The sequence below is a fragment of the Mesoplodon bidens genome (genome assembly GCF_964165515.1).
Source record: "Mesoplodon bidens genome assembly, chromosome: 19".
Classification (NCBI taxonomy): Eukaryota; Metazoa; Chordata; class Mammalia; order Artiodactyla; family Ziphiidae; genus Mesoplodon; species Mesoplodon bidens.
In genome coordinates, this window is record NC_138179.1 from 43,512,974 (window position 1) to 43,528,844 (window position 15,871).

The 15,871-nt window shown below is 56.7% G+C and overlaps 1 protein-coding gene across 7 annotated transcripts in view; it reads right to left on the reverse strand.

The window, feature by feature from the left end:
- The window catches only part of SLC38A10 (solute carrier family 38 member 10), a 43,156-nt gene that overhangs the window by 4,770 nt on the left and 22,515 nt on the right, over positions 1–15,871 (reverse strand). For 3 of the 7 annotated variants that reach the window (XM_081219104.1, XM_081219102.1, XM_081219107.1), the window contains exons 11-14: positions 9,494–9,680; positions 2,239–2,406; positions 1,587–2,039; positions 899–1,030 (exon numbers count right to left, since the gene is read on the reverse strand). In XM_081219104.1, the coding sequence (XP_081075230.1) occupies positions 899–1,030; positions 1,587–2,039; positions 2,239–2,406; positions 9,494–9,680 (940 nt within the window). The remainder of the gene's footprint in view (positions 1–898; positions 1,031–1,586; positions 2,040–2,238; positions 2,407–9,493; positions 9,681–15,871) is intronic. The other 4 variants (XM_081219108.1, XM_081219105.1, XM_081219103.1 and 1 more) reach the window with 3 other exon arrangements.

Below are 15,871 nucleotides of genomic sequence, written 5' to 3' on the forward strand. Positions count from 1 at the left end.
TCCCGAGGCTGCAGGATCCGCTGGGAAGCAGCTCATGGGGCAGCAAGGCACGAGCATCCCATGAACCCACCCAAGTCTGCTGTACCGCCATCCCCACGCACAGATCAAGACACCCAGAGCACAGAATGAAACACCCAGGGGCCGTTCTGTGGACACTGCTACAAAATATGGTGACTCAGATTGGGCGGGGACCAAAGAAACCAGGATGGGTGATCATTCAGTGGGATGGCCGCCACCACCTCTAGTGCAGGGGCAGTGCCCAACCAGGTGGGCCCACGAGGAGGGTAGTCAAAAGCCAAGAGCTGGGAGCACCCCAAAATGGGCATGAAGGTATGGAGAAGGATGCAGAGCAAGTTTTGTTCACCGGAGAGAAAAGATAAGACGAGCTTTCGCTTTGGGACAGGGGCTGGGTCTTCACTGCAGGTGGACACAAATGTCCCCCCCTCCCCCACCCCTGCCCCAGCTAAGACGAAGGGGTGGGAGCCGCTGCCACAGGGTTGGGGGGGAGCTAAGACAGCAGTGAGTCACCAGCCCTCCCACCCTCACTAATGCCCCCACACCGGGCCGACTTGTTGGAAATATTAACATATCTATTTTGAAATGAGATCCAAATGGTGACAGAAAGTCACGTGACAGAGTTTTTTTTTTTTAAGGGGGAGAAAAGGAGACAGAAAACGTTCCTAGGAAGGTGAGAAAGGAGCAGAAAAGGTTGTTAGTGAGCAGGGGAGCTATTTAAGACCTTTCCTCAGCAGGAAACTGGCAAGTGCAGAGGCTGAGGCCCTGGAAAGGCCCCCAAGACCACGGGCACCTGTGGCTCCTCCCCTACATCACTCCGCTTCTGGAAGGGGCAGGTGTCTCCAGGCCCCCGGAGGATGCAGAGAGAAAGTGAAGGCCTTACCCTCCAGCTTGCTGCCCGCGTGGTCCCCGGCGTGGTCCCCGCCCTGTCCCTCCAAGGTCCTCTGCTCTCGAGGCTCTGCCTGCGGCACTGCCCCCGGGCCTGGCTTCTCCTCCGGGAAGGGAGCCTTCCCACCTGCACACACGGCAAAAACTCAGGAGGCTGGCAGGAAACTCAGAAGAACGTAGAGAAGGGACAAGACAAGGAGGCAGATGTTTCCTAAAATCACCCTCTATGTCGCCCCTCCCTCCCCTGTGGCAGTGTATACTCAACCTGATGAGTACCAGGGAGGTAATAAAAAATATTTAACATGTCATAGGCTGGCGGCAGGGAGCCAGTGTTAACTACCTTTGCCAATTAACACGCAGGGACCGTCCTCAACGGCACTTAACAATGCACCACCCACCCGGTCAGGCCTGCGCCGCACCCCTGTGTGTGTGCCCGGGCACCCCGTGTGTGCCCAGACACACAGGACTAGCTCAGCACCTGACGTTTACGGGTCTGGCAAACAAGTGTGTGACAGATTGATCAGAATAGCTGCCAAGCCCCCGACAGCTGCAGAAGGGCTGCTACACGCACATGCCAATCTTGCGAGAAAAGAAAGGCAGTGGGACAGAAGTGAGGATGGTCAGCTTCTCCTGCCCCCTCCGCAGCCTCTCCCAGGCCCCACATGGAAAGAGCCCACACCCACCGTGCTCGTTCTTCTCCACCAGCTTGCCCACGGCCCCCACGGCATGGCCGGGCAGCAGGGCACCGTCTGCTCTGGCCCCTGCACCTGCCATCAGGACGTCCTGCCCCTCAGGAAGCACTGCCTGGGGCCTTGGATGCACACCCCTGTCGCCCAGCCCCAGGTCCTCCTTCAGGGGCTCAACGGCTGGCTGACCATTTTCTTCTGGAACCTTCTGGGGATCTTTAGGAAGACCACCCGCTGCCTCCAAAGCCTGGTCCTGTCTGGGTCTCTCTCGTTCTGAATCCAGCAGTGGTGGCACCATCTGACCCTTGCCCCCCAGGGCCCTTTCATCCACACGTTTGGACGGATGCTCCTTCTCCAGTCCTTCTGGGTCTTGACCTTCGTCCACCAGCACTCTGTCGTGAGGGACTGGGGGCTCATGGCGGTGGGCCTCGCCCAGAGGAGCCGCGACTCCTAGAAGAAGACGGCCGAGGTTGGGGAGTGGGCGGGGGTGGGGTGGGGGGGGTGGCCTGGCCTTCCCTCCCAGGGTGGCCTTCCCTCTCCAAGTCTGTGAACTGAGCTCGTTCCCGACCAACCACGTGGCTGATGTCCAGCTGAGGTCCTTCCCCCGTGGACACCACCCCCCAACCCCCACCCCGGGCCATCACAGCACCTTGACCAGGGCGATCCAGCTGTGCCTCCTCCTGCTTCTCCTTGGCGTCTTCCCTTGGGGGCACATTCACGGGGCCCTTAATCTGGGCCTGCTCCATCTCATCTTTCTCATTTGGCAGCTTCGGCTTATCTCGGCTGTCCTCGGCCACGTCCACAATTGGATTCTGGCCTGTAAGCATGGCACAGATAATTGAGCGGTGTTTCCACATGGCCACACCGCCAATCAGCACGACAACTGGGCAGTTTTCCCTGGATTGTAATCACATTTCCCAGTCGAATGGCAGAGCCTAAGCAGTTATATTTTTTCCTGTTCAATCATTAGCAGCTAAGTAGTATAGAAACCTGTCATTTTTCATGTGTATTCGTAACAAAAATACATCAAAATGCAATTTACACCTAACTGGGTGCAGAAGAGCGACATCCTGCATAAGCCTGGCCATCACCACCAGGTGGCAGCACGAACCCACCGTTTGAGGCCTGGGGACAGCCATCCTGCCCAAGCCCAACCAACCCCTTGCTGTAGGCCAAGGGGGAAGGGGAGGATGAGGGATGCTTAAGGAAAATGCCTGAGGGAGGTTGATTTGCAATTCTGTCAACTTCTTGCTGCAGAAGTGAAAATTCCTATCAAAAGGAAGGTGAGAAAGAGGTATAGCCCACAAAGCTGGACCCTCTTGCCTCCCACACATGCCTGCATCCCACAAGCCATCTCATCCTCCAGCAGGTCCAACAGCTCACCTGTACAGTCACCGCGGGTCCTTGGGGAGAGGTGCATGAGGATGGCCCGCCGAACTGGGCCAAAATGGAGCCTATAAGGAAACTCTCTCCATTAACAAAACCACTTTCTACCTGTTAGGCAAACGTGGCAGAAACTAAAAAACTATCTGGGGAAAAAACACGTTTAAAAAGAATCATTTCGGGGCTTCCCTGGTGGCACAGTGGTTGAGAATCTGCCTGCTAATGCAGGGGACACGGGTTCGAGCCCTGGTCTGGGAAGATCCCACGTGCCGTGGAGCAACTAGGCCCGTGAGCCACAACTACTGAGCCTGCGCGTCTGGAGCCTGTGCTCCGCAACAAGAGAGGCCGCGATAGTGAGAGGCCCACGCACCGCGATGAAGAGTGGCCCCCCCGGGCTTCCCTGGTGGCACAGTGGTTGAGAGTCCGCCTGCCGATGCAGGGGACACGGGTTCGTGCCCCGGTCCAGGAGGATCCCATATGCCGCGGAGCGGCTGGGCCCGTGAGCCATAGCCGCTGAGCCTGCACGTCCGGAGCCTGTGCTCCGCAACGGGAGAGGCCACAACAGTGAGAGGCCCACGTACCACACACACACAAAAAAAGAGTGGCCCCCAATTGCCACAACTAGAGAAAGCCCTCGCACAGAAACGAAGACCCAACACAGCAAAAATAAATAAATAAATAAAAAGAATCATTTCAGGGCTTCCCTGGTGGCGCGGTGGTTAAGAATCCGCCTGCCAATGCAGGGGACACGGGTTTGAGCCCTGGTCCGGGAAGATCCCACATGCCGCGGAGCAACTAAGGTCGCGCGCCACAACTACTGAGGCTGCACTCCAGAACCCACGAGCCACAACTACTGAGCCTGCACTCTAGAACCCATGAGCCACAATTACTGAAGGCTGTGCACCTAGAACCTGTGCTCCGCAATGAGAAGCTACTGCAATGAGAAGCCCGCGCACCGCAACGAAGAGTGGTCCCCGCTCACAGCAGCTAAAGAAAGCCCACACGCAGCAACGAAGACCCAACGCAGCCAAAAATAAAATAAAATAGATAAATTTAAAAAAAAGAATCATTTCATCCCAGAGGCCTGAAGCAACTGGTTTCCCCCTTCAGGGCACAAGCTGCCTGCAAAAGGGGAGGCGGAATCCCGAAAGGACCTCTGGGGGGATTCACAACAGTCCTGTTCAGGTGGGCCTGCTCCCTCCCCCAAAGGAGGAGGAAGGACCAGGCTGACCTGCCATGCTGGCCGGGGGCACCTTCAGCAGCTGAGGTTTAGTGTCCAAACTGGAGGGGGGATCGTGCTGGGCAGGAGCCAGACTCGGGACTCCACAGTTCAATTAAGCCACTGACTCTAATAAGCATGTGGCGTCTTCGCCACACCACAGTTAACACCCCCATCCCCAGCCCGCAGAGAGCCCTGTGCTCAAAATCAAGAGGTGTGTGTCTATCCAGCGGATCACAAAGTGAAGAAAGGGGGCCGGGAAGGGAAGGAAAAACACAACAAAACAGAAAACTATTCCATTATGTCATAGGAACAAGTCATGTTCTCAGCAAGGAACAAAATCCGTTGGTCGTCAGGCAAAGGAACGACCTGGAGACTCAGGTGTGCAAGGGGCACAGGGTGCACAGCGCAGCCACCCTGCCTGCAGTGGCCGGGCCTCCGACACTTCACAGCTGTCCTCGACAATGGACATAGCGTTTCCTAAAAGGACATAGCGTTTCCTAAAAGGAACAGAGCTCCTCTCGAGGACAGTTTGCCAGCAATGCCTCTGGGCCACAGTAAAACTAACACAGGACTTCCTAATTAGTAACCGAAAAACAGCCCACACTCCGCCTGCCCTGCGGCTAGGCTATGGAATGAGGCGCCCGCAGTGGCGCAGACAGGAAATCGCCCATGCAGTCATCGGTCATCACCCCAGGGAAGGACGAAGGCTGCCAGGCCGACCCTGGACCGTTTCTCCTCCTGGAGGCGGCAGTGGGTCAGCGGGGAGTGGCCAGCAGAGGGCGCCTCGGCCTGGAAGGGCCTCCTCTCGTCCTCAAGGTCATGGCCTCTGCTCCCCAAAGTGGAAACCACGCAGACATTCGCCATGCCTGCCTCATTCTGCCGGGCGGTGGAGCATCCCGACCTGCACGGCCTCATCCCACACTCAGACCCTCCTGACGGTGCTTCTGGCCAGGAGCTCCCAAGACAGACGGGCCGATGGACGGTCACCCATCAGACTCTCCTTCCCATGTCCAGTGCAGGTGCCAGGTGATTCTGTAACTGGCTTAGGGAGACAGAGGACCAAAGGCCATAGACACCTGCAGTTCTAAAATCTGGGTATGTGTGTCAGGTTGCAGGTGCGATGTCCTGAGTAGGCCTGTCCACGGCCAACGAGAATCTGCCTTCAAGGCTGGTTCCACCTTGGAAGACAGGGTCTGGGCCGGGGGCTCCTCTTTGTCGACTCTCCCCTGCAGGACCCCATTCTGAGTCCAGGGGTGTCTCTTTCTGTATCTTGTGATCAGTAAAGATGGAAGCAGTCCTCTCTGACTGCCAAGCACAAAAATAAAGTGACTTTCAAAATCACACGAGTCCCATAGATGGAGTCCCTGTTGACTGGAGGGGAACCATAAGTCCAGGAGACGCACGGGACCCCAGGGCCATGCAGAGAGCAGGAGCAGCCACCAACGTTCCTTTAAAAGGCCAGACGCTGCTCTTGAGTAACTTTCCTGACAACCTTCGAAGTGCCCGCCTCGCTGCTGCCCTGAGAAGGTTTTACTTGTTACCCCCCACTCTTCTCGACAGGCAGCAAGAGAAACGCTGGCTATGACACCCTTTTGATTGTGCAGGGATCCCAATGGGCCCCTGGACCCAAAGTCCTAGCCGGGTGGCCCGGTGGCCCCATCTGGCTCACCATCACAGCTCTCCTGCAGACAGGCAGTCACGTCTGCCCACGGGCAGCAGGTGGAGGGGGCACGGGCCGGTCACTCAGGGCTGGACACAGGAGGCAGCACCCCTCCCGCCCCCAAGGAGTCCTTCTGGATTCAGCCGTGGCTGGCGTGGTTATCTTAGCACCAGTGAAATAAGCTCACAGCCCTGTCCTGACAAACGGGCAGAAAAACTGAAGTCACTCGGCACAGCGGTGTTTATAGCCCCTTCTCGGCAGGGCACAGGGAGAGCTGCGGGGGACCAAGGAGAGAAGGCAGGTGTGGAGCCAGGCCTCCCCGTGGGCATGCCGGCATCTGTCGCAGGAGTTTGGACGATTTCCTGTCTGCGTGCACCGGCAGCTGGCGCAGCAGCACAAGGGACGCATCCTCGGAAGAACAATTAGGTAGGAGCTTCTGGGGGACAAGCTCCCGCTCAGGTCACCTGTGTCCCCACAAGAACCGATTGCTGCCCACAGGCCCCGTCCTGGCCCTTCCTCTTCTTTCCCACCCAGCAGAAGCCAGGCCGTGTCCCTGATGGGGAAAGGGATGAGCTGTATAATGGGTGTGGCCAAGGCGGCCCCCAACACCAAGAGAAGCTGCAGGATGGGAGGGAGAGGAAGAAAGGGGACAAGGCCACATTCAAAGGAGGAGCTGAGAGTATCACCAACTCTGAACCCACCCGCCAGACCCTCGAGCAGGCCATGAGCCTCAGGTGAGCAGCCTTGTAGCCTTTCCTAAAAGGCTCGGCCGGGGGCTTCCCTGGTGGCGCAGTGGTTGAGAGTCCGCCTGCCGATGCAGGGGACACGGGTTCGTGCCCCGGTCCAGGAAAATCCCACATGCCGCGGAGCGGCTGGGCCCGTGAGCCATGGCCGCTGAGCCTGCGCATCCGGAGCCTGTGCTCCGCAACGGGAGAGGCCACAACAGTGAGAGGCCCGCGTACCGCAAAAAAAAAAAAAAAAAAAAAAAAAAGGCTCGGCCTCCCCTTCCGTCCACAGCAGGTGCGTCCTGGGCTCTACACTTGCTAAGAGTGCCAGGCCGGGGGTGGCCAGCCCCGCATGTCCCCAGGAGGGCGGGACTCCCCCAGTCCCAAGGCCAGCTCGGGCTCTAAGGAAAGTTCATACCATTTTGGCCTCTTTAACATCTAAGAGGCCAGTAAACGCACCTCACATGCTGACGGGCAGACGTCTGCAGGGCACGTGGCCAAGGCCCCGCAGGCCCAGCTCTGCTTCAACGAGGCAACCCATCAATGACGGGGAGGCCAGGGGCAAGAAACACGGAGACTGAGTTAAACAAACGGCATGTGGTTCCAAGAGGGGCCATGTGTTTGTTACAGACTCGTGGAAGAAATGGAAACCAGATGTGGCCGCGGCAGCTCCAGGTGAGCCGGGGGCCCGCCTCCACGACAGGATGCAGCTGCTCGTGCAGGCCGTGGGCTGGAGGCTGCACAGCGCCGTGGGGACAGGCAGCCCGGTGCCGACTACGTCAACTAATGCCGAGAAGCCCTACTGGGTGGGCCCACAGCCAGCTGAGATGAGAAACTGGTGTCCGAGTCTAGTTCTGCTGGGGGGTGTCCTTAAAGTACACAGGGCCAGGACACCCGGGGGTGAGGGACCCAGTGGGGCTGCCAACAGGGGTGGAGGAGCAACACCCATCTCCCTCTTCAAGGAGCCTTTTTTCCCATCCAAAGTACTGAATCCATGCAACTTGCTGTGGGATGCCCCGGCAGCCCCTTCTTATTTTTATTTTTTATAAATTTATTTTATTTATTTATTTATTTTTGGCGGCAATGGGTCTTCATTGCTGCATGTGGGCTTTCTGTAGTTGCGGCAAGCAGGGGCTACTCTTTGCTGTGGTGCGCGGGCTTCTCATTGCGGTGGCTTCTCTTGTTGCGAAGCACAGGCTCTAGAGCACAGGCTCAGTAGTTGTGGCGCACGGGCTTAGTTGCTCCGCAGCATGTGGGATCTTCCCAGACCAGGGCGCAAGCCCGTGTCCCCTGCATTGGCAGGCGGATTCTTAACCACTGCGCCACCAGGGAAGCCCTCTTCTTTATTTTTAAATATTTATTTATTTATTTGGCTGCACCAGGTCTTAGTTGTGGCATGCAGGATCTTTGTTGCCACATGCAGGATCTTTGTTGCGGCATGAGGGATCTTTTAGTTGTGGCATGTGGGATCTTTAGTTGTGGCATGTAGGATCTTTTAGTTGCAGCATGCGGGATCTAGTTCCCTGACCAGGGATCGAACCTGGGTCCCCTGCATTGGGAGCGAGGAGTCTTAACCACTGGACCACCAGGCAAGTCCCCCAGGCAGCTTCTGACCACTCTGATTAACTTCTCTGCTGAGCCCCGCTATTCCCAGGGGTCCTCTCTGCAGGGGACCCCCAAAGGGAGAGTCTTCTAGCTGGCCCTCGCCATCCCAGGAAGGCAGAGGAGAGCATGCCTAGCTACTCCGGGCTCAGGGCTCCCCCAAAAGAGCCCCAGGATAGACTGTTCTGCAGGAAGTTGGTGTGGGGTGCTGGCACTGCAGGGGCTTTCTGAGCACAGGGAGGTAAGGCTGGAACAGAGATGGCAACACATCCAAGAGCCCCGTACCTCCGACTGCGGGTAGCCCAGCCCCGCACACACCCAGCACGCTTGCCTCCCCGGACAGCCCTTGGGACCTTTCCTTTTGTCAATCACAGTAGCTGAGGAGACCAGGGCTCCCTTGGGCTTCTTAGCCATCACCACTCATAGGGACCTGGAATCCACCAGCAACCAGCACTGCTCCCCAAGAGGGGAATGCTAGGCAGGCAGCCTGGGGAATCTCAATCCAAGCCAGGGGTTTCTTTGCAGGGGAGGTAAGCAGACACGCACACACCATTAGTATGAATACACAGAACCCAGCCATTGTCAGGGTAGAAGCCCTGGAATGAACGTTATCATAGAGAGCACCACCCACCAGTACCCGAACCTGATGCTGCTCGGAGCTCCTAGAAGGCGAGAGGCCAGATGGAGGGAGCCCTCCCCGCACCCCTCCCATCTAGGCCTGGGAAGGCCACAGGCTCCAAGACACCTCTTCTCTCCTAATCCCCCCAGACGCAACGGAGCTCCTGCTGTACCCCAGAAAGCTGCGCTTGGAAACCACCCTGCACCCCATGGACCCTGCCACATATGGGCGATGGGGCCACTGCACTGGGGGGCCTTGCAAGGCAGGCCTGCAGCTTATGAGGGAGTGTGGCTCATCCCTCTATCAACAGGCAGGTCAACAAGTAATACATAAAGTGAAACAGGAGACAAAGCTGAGGGGCATCACTGACTTTGTCCAGGAAAACCTGGCTTAAACTTTACAGCCTCAAAACAAAACAGGCAAACGTGAGCGACACCCCCAAGTTTACTCACCTGTTAGCGCTCTGAATGGGGATGTTCAGATCTCGGCCCTGCTGCCTGCCATCTGTCTGTCCCCTGCACGCAGGTGGCCGCACCCACCAGCCCCCTGGAGGCCCCCCAACCCCCCATCACCCAAACAGGACGGAGGCAACTGGGCAGGTGAGACATCCTGGAAAATGCCACCTGGGTCCCCGTGACCCCAAGATGACGCTGCCGGGGTGCCCCCAAGAAGGCTGCAGGCCTGTGTGCATACCTGAGAGCCGCGTACCTGGGAGCCGCGTACCTGGGAGCTGGGCTGCCTCTGCCTTCATCGCGCCCTCAGCCTCTCCAAGTCTGCTGCCTGGGGCTTCCTTTGCCAAGTCCACAGGGGCCTCCTGGCTCACGGACAGGGTGGTGTGTGTGCTGACCACCAGGATGCCCAGGCCGACCCAGAGAACCACCTGGACGAGACAAAGACCCCAAGAGCTAAAGGGGTCATGCAGTCCCTGCGCCCCTGCCCTTCCTGGGGGGTGGGGCACAGCCCACAGAGGCCCCAACCACACTGACCACTAGATGATGGTCACTAACTGATCAGCGTGACCGAATCATGGGCCACATCTGCAGGAGCCACACTGGTGATGGGGCCGGTGGGGTGGCGGGGGTGCCGTGAGGGAGCCTGGAGACAGCAGGGGCAGCAAGTATGACACGGAGGGGCCTGCTGGCTGGAGAGACCCAAGCCCACCGGCCAGGCACCCTGGAGAGCCCGGCGGCCACGCCTCCCCACGCCTAATGCTGCAGAGATTGGGTCCCTTGATGGTTCTGGCCAGGAGAGCAAGAATCTTGGGGCATCTGCCTAACCTGAAGGGGGCCCTTGCTTGTCCCACCCCCTCACCCAGTAGAGGGCCCAGACCACTGGGTGCCTGGCTACAAATGACCTATCCCCAACATCACCCAGCAAGCTAGACACACCTGCAGCTGCAGGGCACAGACAGGGAGACGGCTGGGAAGGAGGTGGCTCCACGCGCATCGGTGCTGCCCAGCGAGCTGAGCTGGAGGCACTACTGCTCGCCGAGGGGCCTCGTCCCCACCTGGTCCCTCCTGTTGTGGCCCCCAGGCTGATCATAAGTGCTGCCCTCAGTGACTCAGTACACGAACCCCACGTTGTGTAACTCCGTCTCCCCTGCAGCTCCTGTACACGTTGGGCCGACACTCCCCGTGTTACTTCTGCTGCCACAGCAGTGGACGCTGCTCGTTCGGCCCTTCCCAGCCAGGCCCGGCCCATGCAGCTCTGCCCAAGGAGCCGTAACTCCTGGCGCCACAGAGAGGAGCACGAGGCCGCCTGCCTGAGGAGCCGGGGGGCCCCACCACCCACCTCCACGTGTTCTCAGAGTCAGAACTCAAACCTTTTCCGAAAGGCACGTTGACTCTGAAATATATCTGTTCAAAAGAACCACTGAGACTTTCCTAGGCCCAACACCATTAGAGAAGGAGTTTGTGCAGGAAGAAAGGACCTGTGCTCCTGAAGGTGGGTCCAGCCGACAAGGAGAAGCTTGGGGAGAAAGTCTGTTTCAACCGCTGCCACTCTGGAAACACTGAGCTGGTGCAGGGCTCATGGAAGCAAAATGCTGGCTGTGCTCCGGGCTCAGCCATGGTTCAGGGAGGCCTGGTCAGTACCATGGACTTGAGAGGCCCCTCCAGCACTGACCACCAGCCGGCCTTAGTCAGGTGCGTGTGGGGATATCGTTGGATTTGAGCCCCTGGGGTCTGAGCAGCATCAGAAGACTGTACGCAGCTTGGGGTCAAGAGCTCCTGACTCGCCCCCCACCCCAAGTTATTTTCTTAAAATGTGTGGATTCCCAGCTTCAGCTGTGTGCTCAAACAGTAGCGTGTTATACCCACTCACCACGAAGGGAAGACTCAAAGAGCAACGGTATCCAGAGATGACCAAAGTAGTTTTAAAAAGTTAAAAAGAAACTTTAAATCCCTTGCATCTCGTATTTCTCCAGAGAAACAACAAAAAGAACTTCACGTCCCGACTTGGACCCCGTAGCACTGACAGGATGAGGACAAGACCGAGTGAGAGCCCTGAAATACTCCAACGGCCAAAGTGGTTCTGCCTGCGTGGCCGGCCAGAGGGGGGAATGACAGCTCCAGAAGGGCCTCCAAGACAGCGTCAGGTGGGGATCCCAATGAGCCTGGGCTTCACCAGCAGAACCCCATTCCCCTCTGGGCCCTGATTTGGACAGCCCCTAAAATGGTTTTGACACAGGGATGAAGACATCTGCTTGGTTGTTTTTTGTTGGTTTTTTTTTACGGGGACATCACTGAACATTCCGGGAGACGGACAAGCCAAAGGCAACATTTCATCCGTGGCTTTGAATGATTTATTTCAACCCTCGGCTTTCTGGCCTTAAAGAAACAAATTGTGCACAAAATAAAAAACGTTAACTCCATCAATGCTGGGAGACAGCAAGCTTCCCAAAAAAAGACCAAGAAAGCATCAACTTAAATTCAGTTGACGAAGAAGAGCCTGCATGGAGCCAGGAAGCTCTGCCTGGTGTCACACATACACCTGCCACTGCCCCCGGCCCAGACATCCCACAACCCCACTAGCGAAGTGTGTTCCCTGGCTCCACCCTGTCCAAGAAGATACCCCACTCACGCTCCCCCACCCGGCGGCAGTCTCCACACCACCCTTCACCGAGACCCCCACTCGTCCCCTGACACACCTGACTCTCAAGCTGCCCTGGGCTTTGTGGGGTACTTGCCAGCTGACCACTGTCTGAGCATGAGCAGCCTGCTGGCCCTGCCAGAGCCGTTGTAACTGGTCACAGCCCCAGCTCTCCACTCTCACCCTTTGCTTTGAAGAAATGCCACAGGTCCGCAAAAACCCCAGGCAGGGAAGCCAAAGCCGCCCCAGCTTGAGGGGAGCAGGGGATTAATGCCAGGCTGGCGTCAGCGAGGACGCGGCAGGGCCATGCTTCACACCAAGGGAATCTAGGTCCACAGGTGATGCTGATGCACTGACCAGATCACAGTCTGCAAACAGGCATGTGTCGGGAGGCAAGAGTCAGCCAGAGCCAGGGTGGGAACACGGCCCCCAGGGCAGTGTCAGGAGCTCCAGGTGGGCCAGACTTTGGAAAGGGCACAGGTGTTGGCCAACTCCCTGAGGCAGCCATGACAAGTACGCACCGACCACAGACCCCCACCACCACCCCACCAAAGGCGTGAGGCATCCATGAGGCCCCAGGGTCACAAGAGGCCAGAGCTCCCAGGTTGCCGCTCTGCCATGAAGTTTGGGAGGCTGATGCCGCACATGTGTGAACAGGGACAGTCATCAGTTCCCCCAAAGTCCTGATAAGGAAGAGACGCTGCTCCCAGAAGAAGGGGCCACAGCTGAGGTCTGTGCCGCACCAGCCAGCAGTGACGGAATGATTGGGAACACAGGGGGAGCCAGCTGGGGTACAGGGCTGTCATGGCCTCAAGATGGGGACAGGAGGGTACCTGTGCCTGCAGAACCCATCTTCCAGGTACAACTTCCTGCAAGTCCAGAGCTGCTTTGAAACGGGACAAGGTTGGTGAGCGAGCCGGGTGCACCAGACGTCTGATCACGCAGCCCTGACTTCTGTTCTTCTTTACCAGTTGCAGAGCCACCAGGAGAAACGCAAACACATCCTGACGTCTCAGGCCAGGTACATACGGCAAAACCAGGGGCTTGGCCTGGGGACCATGTGTGATGTGACACCCCAAGGCTCCCAATCTGCTGGGGTCCCCAACTCAGAACCAGAGACAAGCCCTGGCCGGGAAGAAGGTGTCCCCTTTCACTGCTCACATGTGAGACTGAAGATGTACACGTTCAAACGAAACCACCTTGAGGCAGTGGCTCCAGAGCCCGCCCTGTGCACCCCAATTTGGGTCTTCAGGGCAGTGTGATCAGGGCACGGCAGGCATCCTAGCCCTGAGGCCAGGGCAGCACACTCTGGGTGGGGTCCAACAGGTCCTGGTGCGCTTTGTGTCCCTGTCTCATGAGCACAGCGGTGCCCTCTGGCCCTCCCTGCGGATGCTCCCCAGTGCTCTGCATGAGGACAGCTATGGAGGCTGGTGCCGCTCCGGCTCAGGGCTCCACTGCCTCCCCTGAGTCCCAGGTGGCCCTGCTCCCCCTGCTGGCTCCCGGCTGCAGCATCAACTCCGGATGGTGAAACCCACCCCTTCCGCCTCAGCCCCACTGGAGAGACCCTCTGAGTTCTCGAATTTTCAAGATAAAGGATGAACTAGTGATGACAGATAAGGTTTCTTTTCGATTTGCTAAGGGCCAACTGTGTTTTCACGGTCCCTGCTTATTCTTCTGAGGACATTTCTCAGAATACTCTTTCATGCCATTCTCTGGCACAGCTGTGATGGGCCCATCACCCATGCCCCCCACCTTCCCTGGCTCTTCCCGAGGTCCGGGGCCAGGAACAAGCACCCCTGTGCCAGCAGCGCTCAGGCATCTGGGGCAAGTAGACTCGGGCTGACGCCAGGTCTGTGCCATCCTAGGCAGCAGCAGCCGGGGCTCCCAGGACAGGAGGGACACACCCCAAGCGGGTACCCTCCAGGCCCTAGGTCTGCACACCAGACTCCAGCCACATTTCTTTTTTTTTTTTTTTTTTTGCGGTACGCGGGCCTCTCACTATTGTGGCCTCTCCCGTTGCGGAGCACAGGCTCCGGACACGCAGGCTCAGCAACCGTGGCTCACGGGCCCAGCCGCTCCGCGGCATGTGGGATCCTCCCGGACCGGGGCACAAACCCGTGTCCCCTGCATCGGCAGGTGGACTCTCAACCACTGCGCCACCAGGGAAGCCCTGCTTCCCAGTTTTAAAGATCCATAGTGACACAGGCACAGAGAGACGTCTCTTTAACGCAATTCTGCATGTGTTCACGTCTACAGACACGTGGGGGCGTTTGAATGTACATGTTCATTTCTGTACGTGAAGCCAAAACCAGCATTACACTCGACAGTTCAACACTGGAAGCTGTCCCAGCTGAGTTGGGAAGACGACTAGCTGCCCCCCCGCCACCCCTGCCAGCGCCACGGCGAGAGGTGTAGGACGACACAGATGAGAGAGAAACAACTGGAAAGGGGGAGGTGAAATTAACAAGAGATGCTGTAAGGTCAGAAGGTAAAAAAAAGTTAATATATGAGAATCTATAGCCTCCCTACGTACAAACAATCAGAAAAGCCAGAGGAAGGAGAGGTCCCAGTATCACAGGCACATGTAGCAGAGGGATGCTGGTCCAGTAGACGGAGACGGGGAAGGGGGGCTGAGTGCAGCTGTGACGACTGAACACCACGCCCCATTATCACACTGGGAGGCTCACAAATACACTCTGCAGATTAGCCAGAGTATCAAGGGAATGATTCTTTCCAAATTTATCTACAGCTTCAACGAATTCCAATTAGACCAAAACCAAAAAGGTGGATTTATTTTTGTTAAGAGTCAGATCAGCTGACTGGAACATTCACATAGAAAGTAAACAGGGAGTTCCCTGGTGGCCTAGTGGTTAGGATTCTGGGCTTTCACTGCCGTGACCTGGGTTCAATCCCTGGTTGGGGAACTAAGATCCTGCAAGCCACATGACGCAGCCAAAAAAAAAAAAAAAAAGTAAGCAAGCAAGAACATCCAGAAATGTCATTAATGAAAGAAAAGAGATTAGAATTAAAACGTTTTCAGAGCCACACAACAAGGGAGCACCAGCACAAGACTGGGTAATTAAAACAGCGTGGACGGCCACGTCACTGGACGGGACATCCAGGAAATTAAAATACAAGTCCCTAATGAGCCCAAATACATACAAGAACTTAATATACAGGAGCAGTAACATTTCATATCACTGGTGGACTAACAGTGTTCTGACAACTAGAAAGCCATCTAGAAAAACTGAGGATACCTACTTTGTTTCTTACACCAAAATAGAATACCGATGGGTCAAAGATTTAAATGGAAAAATGAAATCATGGAATTACTAAAAGAACCGAGGGAAGAATTCCTTAAAATAATACTGGAGTGGGAGGGTCATTTTAACAATGACTTTTTTCTCTCCTACAAAGAGTCTATCGATAGACAAAAACACTGGTACTTCACCAACTGGGAAAAACATTTGCAATCTGGCAGGCAATGGGCCAATTTCCTCATATTATAAGGAGTTCCTAAAACTCACCAAAATCCCCAATTGAAGACTGGCGAACAACCTCAGCAGCTAAGACTTGAGGGGCAAGAGACTCCAGAGAACAGATAAGCACCGAGGGGCCACCAGGCCAGGCTTTTCCCAGTCAGCAGTGCTGAGCAGCCCTGGAGCCTGCAGACACACAGGCTGGGCCCAAGGCATTAGACGTGAGGGCTCCCCAGCAGCCAGAACCGGAGGGGCTACAATCCTGGAGAAGAGGAACCCTCCAAGGACGCACCCACGTTCTGTGTTCAGTTCTCCCCTGAGGTACGTGCCAGCCACCAGCTGGGCAGAGTCGTGCAGAGAGCAGTTGCCAAGAGGATGAAAGCTAAGCAGAGAATTTAGCAATCTGCGGGCAATTGCATTGAGACTTGGGAAGGGCTACACTCTAGGAGTGAGGGCAAACCTGAAACAGATTGGCCTCAAGTGGACACAGGCCTTCTGCCCA